Genomic DNA, 13776 nt, shown 5'->3' with positions numbered 1-13776 from the left:
TCTGAGAGTGCTTATATAGAATCCTCAAAGCCCATGTTCCCTGAAACTCCTTCAATTGCACTATGGTAGCACTGACCCCTTTTGGTCCCCCACCTTTCCCTTAACCCTTACCCACTCTCCTCCCTCCCTCTCTATGCAGGTTTCACTCATCGGACCTCTGTGCCCACCACCAGCAGTGAGTATTCTACTAATGTTCCAGTGACCCCAATCCTACTCCAAGCAGGACAGGAGCTGACCCCCTTCTCCTATGCCCCTATATCTTCTTTATGAGGGAAGGATCTGAGAGGGCACAAGGGATTCCCTTTCCCTCTGGCCCAGCTCCAGAGAGACACTAATCTCAAGCCCCGCATGCAGAAATACTCCTATCTGCTGGCATTTCTGCCATGAAAGAGCTTATGCTCTTTAGCATAACTAAAGAGCTTATGCTGCTTTAACCAATGCGGGCTTCTCCTCAGCTCCTGGCACCCCCACAGTGTATCTGGGAGCATCTAGGACTCCGGTCTCGATATTTGGCCCTTCAGGTAAGTACCAGTCAATGGCACCTCTATTACAGTATGCATGATGAGTGTCAACATCTCTGTCCTTTTCACTCAAATAAGATTAAAAATCATAGCAAATTTACTGATGATGAGTCACCCAACAAACTTCTTTGAGCACCCACTCTCTGCCAGGCCCTAGAGATAAGGCAGGGAACACAAAAGAGGTAAAAATCTCTGCCCTCAGAGAGCTTCTTTTATTTTGAGGATGATGTGGGGTAGCAGTGACGATGATGTTGCCGGAGATGATTACAATAATGATGGTGATGCTGATGACCATGATGTGATGATGATGGTGATTATGAAGATGATGATGATGATATTGATGATGGTAGTGGTTTTGACGGTAATGATGATGTGATGATGATGATGATAGTGATGGTGGTGATTATGGGAAGGATGACAGTGGTGGTGGTGATGGTGGTGGTTGTGGTGGTGAGTGACAATGTGATGGTGATATTGACAATGAGGATGATGATGATAGTGGTGGTGTGGTGGTGGTGGTGATGATGGTTAAGGATGATGTGATGATGGTGTTGGTGATCATGGTACTAGTGGTGGTGATGTGGATCGTGATTGTTGTGGTGGTGGTGGCGATGGTGGTGATCATGATGATGATGGTGGTGATTGTCATGATGGTAAGGATGAAACAGTGATGGTGTTGGTGACCATGTTCCTGGTGGTGATGGTGCAGGTGATGATGTGGATGATGATAGTGATGGTGGTGGGGATGTTAAGGATTATGATGATCATGATTTTTGTCTTGATGGTGGTGGTGATGACAATAATGAAAGTGATGGCCACAGTGTTGGTGATGATGACGATGGTGGTGATAACAAAGGTAATAGATAGTATCTAGTATTATGGAACACAGAATTTGCAACAAAGGTTATACTCAGCATCTAACTATTATTATTAGCATGCTCTATGAAAAACTTTGATCGTTATAGTCAAGGGAAGCATGAAAACCTTCTATTTTATCACTCTCTTTAAATCTTGTTGCATATCTTTAGAAATAAGTCTATTACAAACTCTTAAATGTTCTCTACTTTTGAACATAATGTTTATTTCCCACCTCCACTACAGCTGCCAGCCATCTCCTGATACCATTCACCCTCAACTTCACCATCACTAACCTGCGGTATGAGGAGAATATGTGGCCTGGCTCCAGGAAGTTCAACACTACAGAGAGGGTCCTTCAGGGTCTGGTGAGAGCCCTGCCCACCTCACTCTGCCCTGCCCATCTTGTCTCGTTCCACCTACGTCACCCATTCCAAGGCATGGAAGAAGATCTCACCCACCTCCCCTCTCCCGAGAGATGCAAGCCTTGCCCCCGATTACAGCCCCTCCCACCTTACATCTTCCTCACTCCTATGTTCTCAGCTGTCCTACTCACCTCCCTCTTCCTCCTCCACAGCTAAGGCCCTTGTTCAAGAACACCAGTGTTGGCCATCTGTACTCTGGCTGCAGGCTGACCTTGCTCAGGTGAGAACTGAGAATAACCAGTCTGGCTGCCCCAAGTGTTCCCAAGCGCAAGGAGTTTAGTCAGCTTTCTTCCTTCCCTCCCTATGGAAGTCCTCAGCACAAGTGGAATTCAGGCATTGGTGGCTCCAGGACAAACATATCTCCTGATCTTACCACCTCCCCCATCAATCGAGAGAACTTGCAGGGCCCATCAGCCAGATCAGGCTTCTACCTTGGTCATCCCTCTGAATTTCTTACTTCTCCCTGCCTCTCTCTCCTTCAGGTGTTAAATTCTCTTCCAAGGTTTCTCTCAAGATAAACATCCCCCATCCACTTGCTTTCATCCCTGATTCCAGTTCTTAATGTTTCTCAAGTCTGGGCTCTCCTGTCCCCATACCATGAGAATGCAATTTTATAAAATTCTTGTATTCCTGACTCTACTCACATTCCCAGGCTGCCTGGAAGTTGGCACATTCAGAGAATCTTAGTATGGCTTCTCACCTGTCTACCAGGATTCTCATTTCCTCTGTCCCCTTCCTGTCCTGCCCCCAGGAATCTCAGAATGCCTCTCCATAGGCAATCTATTTAATGTCATTCCCCTTATCTGCCCTCCCTAGGCCGGAGAAGGATGGGGAAGCCACTGGAGTGGATGCCATCTGCACCCACCGCCCTGACCCCACAGGCTCTGGGCTGGACAGAGAGCAGCTGTATTTGGAGCTGAGCCAGCTGACCCACAGCATCACTGAGCTGGGCCCCTACACACTGGACAGGGACAGTCTCTATGTCAATGGTGAGCAGCTGTGATGTGGTTGGAGATTCTTCCTCTTTGCTGGACAGCCTCTTACTCTCTGACTTGAGGTCACACTCCCTGACTGGCATTGACGTCTTGGCTATGTTGTCTGTATGTGATGACTGATGTCTGAACTTCATAGTTTCTTCATCTTGGACTGAGTTCATCCTCAGTACCTTCTTCCCTGATCTGAGGGTACTGATAGAGAATCTTCAAAGGCCCCTGTTCCTTGAAACTTCTTCCATTCCACTAGGGTATCTGTGACCCCTATTTGATTCCCCATCTCTCCCTTAACACTTACCCACTCTCCTCCCTCCTTCTCTATGCAGGTTTCACCCATCGGAGCTCTGTACCCACCACCAGCAGTGAGTATTCAACCGATGCTCCAGTGGCCCCAATTATACACCAAGCAGGGCAGGAGCTGTCCTCTCTTCCTATACTCCTATGTCCTCTTCATAAGGGAAGGGGCTGGGAGGGCACAAGTTCTTCCCTTTCCCTTCTGGCCAGCTCCAGAGAGAGACTCAGCTCAGGCCCCATATGCAGCAAGCCCTGTAAATAGTTTTATTTGCTGAACTTTCTGCCATGAGAGGCTTGGATGCTTCCTCTGAAGAGGGTTTCTCTGTAGCTCTTGGAACTACCACAGTGGACCTGGGAAACTCTGGGGATCCATCCCTTCTACTGGTCCCTTGAATAAGTACCAGCCAATGGCACCTCTGTTAGAGCATGGTTGATGAGTGTAAACATCTCTTCCATTATTCAGTCAAATAAAGATGGAAATTCTTTATAAATCTAGTGATGATGAGCCAACCAACAAATTTTATTGAGCATTGTGCCAAGCCCTGGGGCTCTGCCAAATCCTGGGGTTATGGCATGGATCATGAAACAATTAATAATCTCTCCTCTCAGAGAGCTATTTTTATGATGATACTGATGGTGGCAATGATGATGATGATGATGATGGTGATTATGATCATGATGACAATGGTGATGGTGGTGGTGATGATGGTAATGATGATGATGGTGATGTTGGTAATGATGGTGGTGATTATGACAATAATGATGGTGATGGTGACAGGGATGGTGATGATTGTGATGGTGGTGGTGATAAAGTTAATAGATAATATATGAACTTATTGGGTACTGAATATGCACCAAAGTGCTATGCTCAGTGTTTAACTAGTACTATTTAATATGATTTCTAAAAAAAAATCTTGAATTATTATAGGCAAAAGAATCATGGGAACCTTTTATTTTGTCACTCACTTTAAGTCCTGTTGCATATTTTTTTAAGTCAATTGCAAACACAGTTTCTCTGCTTTGAACATTGTGTTTATATCCAGTCACCCCAATAGTGCATAAACCTGCTGATTGGAGCAACTGTGTCTTACTCCCTTGTGCTTCCCTAGTATCTGCTTCAGGACCTTTTACATGGTAGATCGACAGATTTAGATCTACAGGAAAACATGGATTTTCCCAGGGAAGGAAGGAATGAAGTATGCTTTCTTATAATGTATGGAAACTTTCCTCTTCTGCCTTGGTTCAACTTTAGTGTCTGCCAGAGTTTACACTGGAAAACTATATGGCTTCTGCTCCACTCCCTCATCCATGACAGCCATCATTAATTGATTGCAGCATTCATGGCAGACATCACCAATTGATAATAGTGTTCATTTTCTCTCAGTTCAAAACAGCTTCAGAATGGTTACCAAAAAAAAAAAAATCAGTCACTACCAATTCAATTGGAGCTGACTCAGGATTATGGGACAGAATTCAAGAGAGTTAGGTTCCTTGATGATGTGTAGTTGGCTCTTTGGTTTTCCTAGAAGGCTCAGCTCAGGCTCAGCTTGGTCATTGCTGATATCCTTTCTTCCACTTGGTCGATTTGGCTGTTGATACTTATGTATGCTTCACAAAGTTTTTGTGCTGTGTTTTTCGGCTCCATTGGTTGGTTTATGTTCCTCTCTAAACTGGTTATTCTAGTTAGCAATTCCTTTAACCCTTCATCAAGGTTCTTAGCTTTGCGTTGCATTAGAACATGCTCCTTTAGCTCATCGTACTTTTTTTTGCCCATCTTCTGAAGCCTACTTCTGTCAATTCATCCATCTGATCCTCCATCCAGTTCTGCACCCTTAATGGAGAGATGTTGCGGTCATTTGGAGGAAAAGAGGCACTCTGGCCTTTTGGGTTTTCAGCATTTTTTTATTGATTCTTTCCCATCTTCGTGAGTTTTAGTTTCAGGCTTTGAGGCTGCTGATCCTTGGATGGGGTTTTTGCGGGGGTCTTTTGGTTGTTGTTGTTGTTGATGATGCTGTTATTGTCACTTTCTGCTTGTTTTTCTTTCAATAGTCAGGTCCCTCTTCTGTAGGGCTGCTGCAGTTTGCTAGGGGTTCACTTCAGGCCCTATTCATCTGATTCGCTCCCATGCCTGGAGATGTCACTCAAGGAGGCTGGAGAGCAGCGAACATAGGTGCCTGCTTCTTCTGGGACCTCTGACCTCGAGGGACACCAACCTGATGCCAGTAGGATCGCTCCTGTATAGGGTGTCTGACAACTATTGTTGGAGGGTCTCGCCCAGTTGACTGGCATGGGGAGCAGGACCCATTTAATGAAGCACTTTGTCCCCTGGTGGAGAGGGGGTGCTTCACTGGGGGGAAACCATACGTCTGGGCTGCCTGGATTCCTCAGAACTACCAGAGGAGAGGCTAAGTCTGCTGGTCCACAGAGACTGCAGCCATCCCTCCCACTAGGGGCCCAAGCCCAGGGAGTCCAAATTCTGTCCCTGAGCCTCTGGCTGGAGTCATTGGAGATCCTGCAAGGAAGCTCTGCCCACTGAGGAAGGATGGTTCAGGGTTAGCCCTGAAAAGGCACTCTGGCTGCAGACTGCCACAGCCGGTGTGTTGGGCTGTGGGGACAAGTCTTGGGACCAAGCCGTCCAGCCTACCTGGCTCTAGCAGGGGAAAAGCGCAGCCTGGAGCTATTGAAAGGGGTGCCGCCCTTCCCCCGCCCAGGGAGCTTAGCGTGTTAGGCAGTTGTGAGTCCCAGTGCTGGCTGTCGCCCCTTCCCCAAGGAACAAAAAAGACTTAGCAGGCAGCCACAGCCAGTGCTGGTCACCCCTCCCCCCGGGGAGTTCCGTAGGCTTAAGCAGATTCCAGCTGTAAGAATCTGCCTGTTCTGGGGTTGGGACACTAGGTCCCAGTGGCCTGGGTTCGCGAGTGAGATCTTCCAATCTGGGGGTTGCACAGTTCCGTGGAAAAAGCACAGTTTCCCCCACTTGGGTAGCCCGCTGACTCACCACCTCCCTTTGCTGGAAGGAGGGGGTTCCCCTTCCCTGTGTGTCTCTCAGGTGGGCCACCACACCACACTGCTCTTCCTTCTCTCCGTGGGTCACTGCCAGCCTTCTAGTCAATTCTGATGAGGGAACCTGGACATTTTGGTTGCCAGGAAGGATTCACACACTTATTACAGTTTTTTTCAATCTGAGCCTCTGAGCGCTGCTGCTTATAGTCAACCATCTTGGCCCCCAAAAAATGTTATTTTTTGATGTTTTGATTGTGGCAATTCTTGCAGAAGTAAGGTGGTATCACATTATGGTTTTCATTTTCATTTCCCTAGTCACTAGTAATGTTGAACATTTTTTTCATATGTTCATTAGCCATTTGCATATATTCTTTCGAGAATTGTCTATTCATGTCCTTAGCCCACTTTTTGATGGGATTGTTTGTTTTTTTCTTGCTAATTTGTTTGAGTTCGTTGTAGATTCTAGATATTAGTCCTTTGTTGGGTATATAGATTGTGAAGATTTTCTCCCACTCTGTGGGTTGTCTGTTTACTCTGCTGACTGTGAAGGAAAAGTCAATTTCTTATACGAATTTGTCTCACTCCTACTTCCGAATGAGATCCTGGGGTTTTTTTTCTGTTAATCCTTCACAATACTTCTCCCACTTTTTTGAACTCATTTGTTTATATTCTGTTGTCTGCTTCTCTTTTATGGGAATGTAACTTCTTATGGGCTTTCTCTATTATACCACATGTGGGTTTTTGTTTTGTTTTGTTTTATTTTTGTCCTTGGATCCATTCTCCAATCTTCTCCAATCTTCCTGTGCTCTGTGGGATAGACGTCTGACTCATGAAAACTACATTTCCCAGGCTCCCATGCTGACTAGCTTTCTGTTAGCTTCAGCCAATAGGAGGCATTGGTGGGACAACGGTGGGCGGGGCTATGGAAGGGCCAGAGTATTTCTGTACCCCGCCCCTCTGCTCCCCTTCCAATGTTCCTGGAGCGGTGTAGGACCAATTCCATATATATGGAAGGAAGGCAAGGTGGATAGATGGAAGGAAGAAGTGACAGATGGAAGGAAGAAGTGACGAATGGAAGGAGGAAGGGAGAGAGGATGGATGAGTGGATTGAAGAAAGAAAAAAATAGATGAAAGAAAAAAAGGAGGAGGAAAGATGGATAAGTAGATGGAAGGAAGAAAAGAGAGGTGTAAGGAAGGAAAGATTGATGATGGATGGATGAATGGATCAGTGGGTGAGTGGGTGAAGGGATGAATGGATGGATGGAGAGATGGATGAACAGATGGGTGGGTGGATAGATGGATGGATGGATAAATGGGTAGGTGGATGGATGGATGGATGGATGGATGGATGGATGGACAGATGGGTGGGTAGGTGGATGGATGGATAGATGGATGGATAAGTGAATGGATGGATGGATGGATGGATAAATGGATGGATGGGTGAAAGGAAGGAAAGAAGTGAGAGAAGGAAGAGGAAGGATAGATAGATGATAGAAGGTACAATGAAAGGAAGGAAGCCAGCAAGAAAGAAAGGATGCATTAATAGAATGAAAGATGGAAGGGAAGAAGAAAGGATGGAATGAGAGAAGGAGAGAAGGAAGAATGAACAGAAGAAAGTTCAAGAGTGATGAAAAGAAGAAAGGCAGGGAGAGAAGAAGAGGTAAATTTTTCTTCTAGAGGTTTGTCTTAAGCCTTAGCTTGGCCGGACACCATGGTTCACGCCTGTAATCCCAGCACTTTGGGAGGCCGAGGCGGGTGGATCATGAGGTCAGAGATCAAGACCATCCTGGCTAACACGGTGAAACCCTGTCTCTACTAAAAATACAAAAAAAAAATTAGTCAGGCGTGGTGGTGCACGCCTGTGGTCCCAGCTACTCAGGAGGCTGAGGCAGGAGAATAGCTTAAAACCTGGGAGGCAGAGCTTGCAGTGAGCCAAGATCGCACCACTGCACTCTAGCCTGGGCGACAAAGTGAGACTCCGTCTCAAACAAAAACAAAACAAAAAACCAAAAAAAAAAAAAGCCCAAAAAAACCAAAAAAAAAAAAAAACCTTAGTTCATACGTCCATAAAGTTCCACACACAGGGAGTGATTAGAAAGCATTTGCTGATATATTTCATGTAATAAACATGTACACCATATTGACCTGTGTGCCCAGCAGTGCTTACACGATTTACAATGATTAACTTGTTTAAGCTTTATAACAACGTTAAGGCAGGAAACATCATTGTGAACCATTGTCGTCTCGTTTCACAGATGAATAAACTGAAGTGCTGAGAGGTTGGTTATGGCTGCAAAGCTTGTTGGCCATGTTAACCAATGCGTAGAAGATTAGCATACCTGGTTGTGAGTGTAGGAGAGAGAGAGAAATGGGAGAAAGGCAGAGAAGGATCGATGGGGAGAGAGGAAGAGAGAGAGAGAGAATAAATTTTTTAAAAATGTCTAGAGTCATGACTTCTGCATCAGTGTGGTAATATGCAGCCTTTACCCTGGGAAAGATCAGAACCATTGGTACTTTTTACAGAACCTTCCCTTCCTGCATTTGGGTAGAAGAACCCCATCTGGACATCCCAAATCATTAAGCACACCCTTACTGGCTGCTGGAGTTGTCTCCATTAAAAGTCATCGTTGGGTTTATTGAGAGGCGGACACAGGGTCCTTGGAACACACTGCCCCTACCCTGTCCCACACCACCCCCAACCCACCCATCATCCTCCCCAAGAGCTTCATCTCTCTCTCTCTCTCTCTCTTTCTTCCCCCCGCCCTAGCCGGGGTGGTCAGTGAGGAGCCATTCACACTGAACTTCACCGTCAACAACCTGCGCTACATGGCGGACATGGGCCAACCCGGCTCCCTCAAGTTCAACATTACAGACAACGTCATGCAGCACCTGGTGAGAGGCCTGCCTCCCCCTGCAACCCTGCCATGCCCATCCTAGGGCTGTTGCCTGCCTGCCTCTGACCAACCCGGGCTCCCTTCTCCCTCTGCAGCTCAGTCCTTTGTTCCAGAGGAGCAGCCTGGGTGCACAGTACACAGGCTGCAGGGTCATCGCACTAAGGTGAGAAACTCCCCCACCCACAGCGCACCACCAAGAACTTAGAGTTCTGACTGGGAGGTCCCTCTTGGGTTGGGGTGGGCTGTATATATTTTTTAATCTTTTTATCTTTCCTTTTTTTTTTTTTTTTGAGACAAAGTTTCACTCTCGTTGCCCAGGCTGCAGTGCAATGGCACGATCTTGGCTCACTGCAACCTCTACTTCCCGGGTTCAAGTGATTACCCTGCCTCAGCCTCCCTAGTAGCTGGGATTACAGGCAGGTACCACCATGCCTGGCTAATTGTTTTTGTGTTTTTAGTAGAGATGGGGTTTCTCCATGTTGGTCAGTCTGGTCTCGAACTCCTAACTTCAGGTGATCCACCCTCCTCAGCCTCCCAAAGTGCTGGGATTACAGGCGTGAGCCACCACATCTGGCCCCACTCTTTTTTTAAAATGGATTTAAGGAGTGCAAGTGCAGTTTTTGTTACATGCATATATTGCATAGTGAAGTCTGCAAACAGTAGACTTCCAGACAGTAGCTTTTGGTGTATCACCTGAATAGTGTACATTGTACTTATTAAGTGAGGCTCCCCACCCTTCTCCCACTCTCCCACCTTTCTGAGTATCCAGTGTCTATTATTCCACACTCCAGGTCCATGCTCCCACGTATAAGTGAGAACGTATGGTATTTGACCATGAGCTAATGGACATGGAGTCCATTGGCTCCCACTTATAAATGAGAACATGCAGTATTTGACTTTCTATTTCTGAGTTGTTTCACTTAAGATAATGGACTCCCATTCCATCCATGTTGCTGCAAAAGACATGATTTCACTCTTTTTATGGCTGAATGGTATTTCGTGGTATATATATATATATATATATATATATATATATATATATATATATATGTATATCACATTTTCTTTATCCAGTCTTCTACTGATGGACACTTAGGTTGGGTCCATACCTTTGCTGTTGTGAATAGTGCTGCAATAAACACACACGTGCAGGTGTCTTTTTTATATAATGATTTCTTTTTTTCTTTCTTTTTTTTTATATATAATGATTTCTTTTATTGGGTAGATCCCCAATAGTGGGATTGCTGGGTCAAATGGTAGTTCTACATTTTTGTTCTTTGAGAAATCCTCATACCGTTTTCCATAGAGATTGTACTAATTCGGATTCCCACCAACAGTGTATGAGAGTTCCCTTTTCTTTTATTCTTGCCAGCATCTGGTTGTTTGGTGTTTGTTTGGTTGGTTGGTTGGTTTTTGTCTTTTTAGTAATAGTTATTCTGACTGGTATTAATAACTTTTTTATTTATTCATGACAGTTTGATTTTTGACATATAATAATTGCTTGCATTTAAAGTGTACAACTTGATATTTTGGTAAACATTGTAAAATGATGGCCACATTTCAGCTAATTAATATATCTATTATTTCTACATAGCTATCATGTTTGTACCCTTTGACCAGCATCACCCCATTTGCTCCTCCTCCCAGCCCCTGACAACCACCATCCTACTCTCTGCTTCTATGAGTTTGACAGTTTTAGATTCCACCTGTAAGTTAGATCATATGGTATTTGTCTTTCTGTGCCTGGTTTATTTCACTTAGCCTAATGTCCTCCAGCTCCATCTATGTTATCCCAAGTGGCAGGATTTTCTTCTTTCTTATATATTTCATTGTATATGTGTATGCCACATTTTCTTTACCCATTCATTCATTGAAGGTCGTTGAGCTTGTTTCCATATCTTGGCTATTGTGAATAGTGCTGCATGAACATAGGAGTGCAGATATCTCTTTAAGATACTGATTTCATTTCTTTTTTTTCTTTTTCTTTTCTTTTTTTTTTTTTTTTTTTTTTTGAGACAGAGTCTCACTGTGTCACCCAAGCTGGAGTGCAGTGGTGCAATCTCGGCTCACTGCAAACTCTGCCTCCTGAGTTCAGGCGATTCTTGTGCCCCAGCCTCCCAAGGAATTTTGCTCTTGCTGTCCAGGCTGGAGTGCAGTGGCATGACCTTGGCACACCACAACCTCCACCTCCCGGATTCAAGCGATTCTCCTGCCTTAGCCTCCCAGGTAGCAAGGATTACAGGCTCCCAACACCATACCAGGCTAATTTTTTTTGCATTTTTAGTAGAGACGGGGTTTTGCCATGTTGACCAGGCTGGTCTCAAATTCCTGGCCTCAAGTGATCCACCTGCCTCAGCCTCCTGAAGTGCTGGGATTTTACAGGCATGAACCACCACACCTGGCCTCATTTCCTTTAACTATATATGGGTTGAGCTATTCTCAGACGGTCCTTTTCTGCATCTATTTAAGAAAATCACATTTTTTAATATTGTGGCAAAAATACATGTAACATAAAATCTGCCATTTTAACCATTTTTAAATGTACAATTCAGTGACATTGATTATATTCACAATGTCATGCAGCCATCACCACTATTTATTTCTAATACTTTTCCATTGGGTAGATCCCTAACAGTGGGATTGCTGGGTCAAATGGTAGTTCTGATTTTTTTTTGTTTTTTGAGAAATGTCCATACTGTTTTTCATTTGAGGTTGTACTAATTTACATTCCCACCAACAGTGTATAAGAATTTCCTAGGCCGGGCACGGTGGCTTATGCCTGTAATCCCAGCATTTTGGGAGGCCCAGGCAGGTGGATCATGAGGTCAGGAGATCGAGACCACCCTGGCTAACATGATGAAACCCCATCTCTACTAAAAATAGGCAAAAAATTAGCCAGGCGTGGTGGCGGGTGCCTGTAGTCCCAACTACTGGAGAGGCTGAGGCAGGAGAATGGCATGAACCTGGAAGGCGGGGCTTTCAGTGAGCCGAGATCGCACCACTGCACACTTCAGCCTAGGCAACACAGCAAGACTCCATCTCAAAAAAAAAAAAAAAAAAGTTTCCTTTTAGTGCATCCTTGCCAACTTGACTTTTCTGGGTTGGTTTGCATTCTCATGGTATTTACTAGATACTTCTCCATTTATATTTTTACTCAACCCATGCCCATGGCACCACTCCTCTACCATTCCCACCAACCATGTATAAGAGTTCCTTTTCTTGCATCCTTGCCAACTTGACTTCTTCGGGTCAGTTTGCACTCTCTTGGTATTCACTATTTACTTCTCCATTTATATTTTTAGTCAACTGATGCCCATGGCACCGCTCCTCTGAGGGAGGTGCTGGGTACTAGAGTGATAAGACAGATGCTGTCCCTGCCCTCACCCAGTGGAGAAGAACAGATGCTAAACAGGAACATAAATATCTAAGTAAAGTGGCTTCAAATGGAGTAAAGTCATATGAAACATAAATAAATAGCAAGTGATGGGAAGAGCAACTTTACCCAGGATGAATCTTGGGCTGTGTCCCAAATGGCCATGAAAACTGTTCCAGGCAGGGAGAACACCATGAAAAAAGGTCTTGAGGTGCAAATGAGCTTGGCATGTTCTACGAACAGCAAAGAGGCCAGTGTGGCTGGAGCAGAGAGAAAGCAAGAAGGAAAGAGAGAGAGGATGAGACTCAAGACATCAGCAGGGTCAAAGGGCCTTGGAGGACTTGGATTTTTTTTTTTAAGACAGAGCTTTGTTCTTGTTGCCCAGGTATGATCTCGGCTCACCACAACCTCCACCTCCTGGGTTCAAGTGATTCCTCTGCCTCAGCCTCCCGAGTAGCTGGGATTACAGGCATGTGCCACCACACCCGGCTAGTTTTGTATTTTTAGTAGAAATGGGGCTTCTCCATGTTGATCAGGCTGGTCTCGAACTCCTGACCTCAGGTGATCCACCTGCCTCGGCCTCCCAAAGTGCTGGGATTATAGGTGTGAGCCACTGCACCTGGCCTGGATTTTTTTTTCTATATTGTGGTAACATACACATCACATTAAATTTATCATTTTAGCTATATTTCCTGTTCAGTGGCATCAAGCACTTTCACATTACTGTGCAACCATCACCACTATCATCCATCTCCAAAACTTTCTCATCTTCCCAAACTGAAACTCCATCCCCATGAAATACTCATTCCTCATCCCCCTCCTCAAGCCTCTGGCACCCACCATTCTACTTTCTGTCTCTGTGAATCTGATGATTCTAAGGACTTCCTATGAATGGAGGAATCATATGGTATATGTCCTGGTTTATACTGTATGGCTGGCTTATTTCACCAAATATAACGTTCTCAAAGTTCATCCATGTTGTAGCATGTGTCAGAATTCCCTTCCTTTTCCACTTGTATGTAAATGCTATATTTTGTTTTTCCATTCATTAGGACTTTGATTTTTGCAGGAAGTTGCCAAGGGGTGCTAGGTTCTGGGGCTTCAATATAATAAGAGTAAGCTAAACTGGTTCATTTCCTCCTTTGTGGAGACCATGTTCTGGCAGGAACAGGAACAAGTAATTTATGATTACATAAAGGGTGACCAGGGCAGTGACAGGGAAAGAGTGAAGGATTGTGGGACCCAGAGGAGGCCCCTGACCTTGCCTAGGAAGATAGGAGGAGGAAGAGGAGGAGGAGGAAGAGGAGGAGGAGGAAGAGGAGGAGGAGGAAGAGGAGGAGGAGGAGGAGGAGGGAGTCCTCTAAGCTGAGACCTGGAAGATGACCAGGAAGTTATCCAGGTAAGGAGAAATGGGGAGAAGCT

General features: G+C 45.1%; 1 protein-coding gene across 1 annotated transcript in view; it reads left to right on the top strand.

Annotated features, from left to right (window-relative positions):
• The window catches only part of MUC16 (mucin 16, cell surface associated), a 91447-nt gene that overhangs the window by 54681 nt on the left and 22990 nt on the right, over positions 1–13776 (top strand). Inside the window, exons 67-74 of the mRNA XM_063719903.1 lie at positions 140–175; positions 456–521; positions 1623–1744; positions 1954–2021; positions 2618–2790; positions 3120–3155; positions 8855–8979; positions 9077–9144. Coding sequence (XP_063575973.1) covers positions 140–175; positions 456–521; positions 1623–1744; positions 1954–2021; positions 2618–2790; positions 3120–3155; positions 8855–8979; positions 9077–9144 — 694 coding nt within the window. The remainder of the gene's footprint in view (positions 1–139; positions 176–455; positions 522–1622; positions 1745–1953; positions 2022–2617; positions 2791–3119; positions 3156–8854; positions 8980–9076; positions 9145–13776) is intronic.

Source organism: Pongo abelii, chromosome 20, assembly GCF_028885655.2.
Source record: "Pongo abelii isolate AG06213 chromosome 20, NHGRI_mPonAbe1-v2.0_pri, whole genome shotgun sequence".
NCBI classification, from domain to species: domain Eukaryota; kingdom Metazoa; phylum Chordata; class Mammalia; order Primates; family Hominidae; genus Pongo; species Pongo abelii.
Note: the sequence above shows the minus strand (reverse complement) of the source record. Positions and strands in the feature narration are given on the sequence as shown.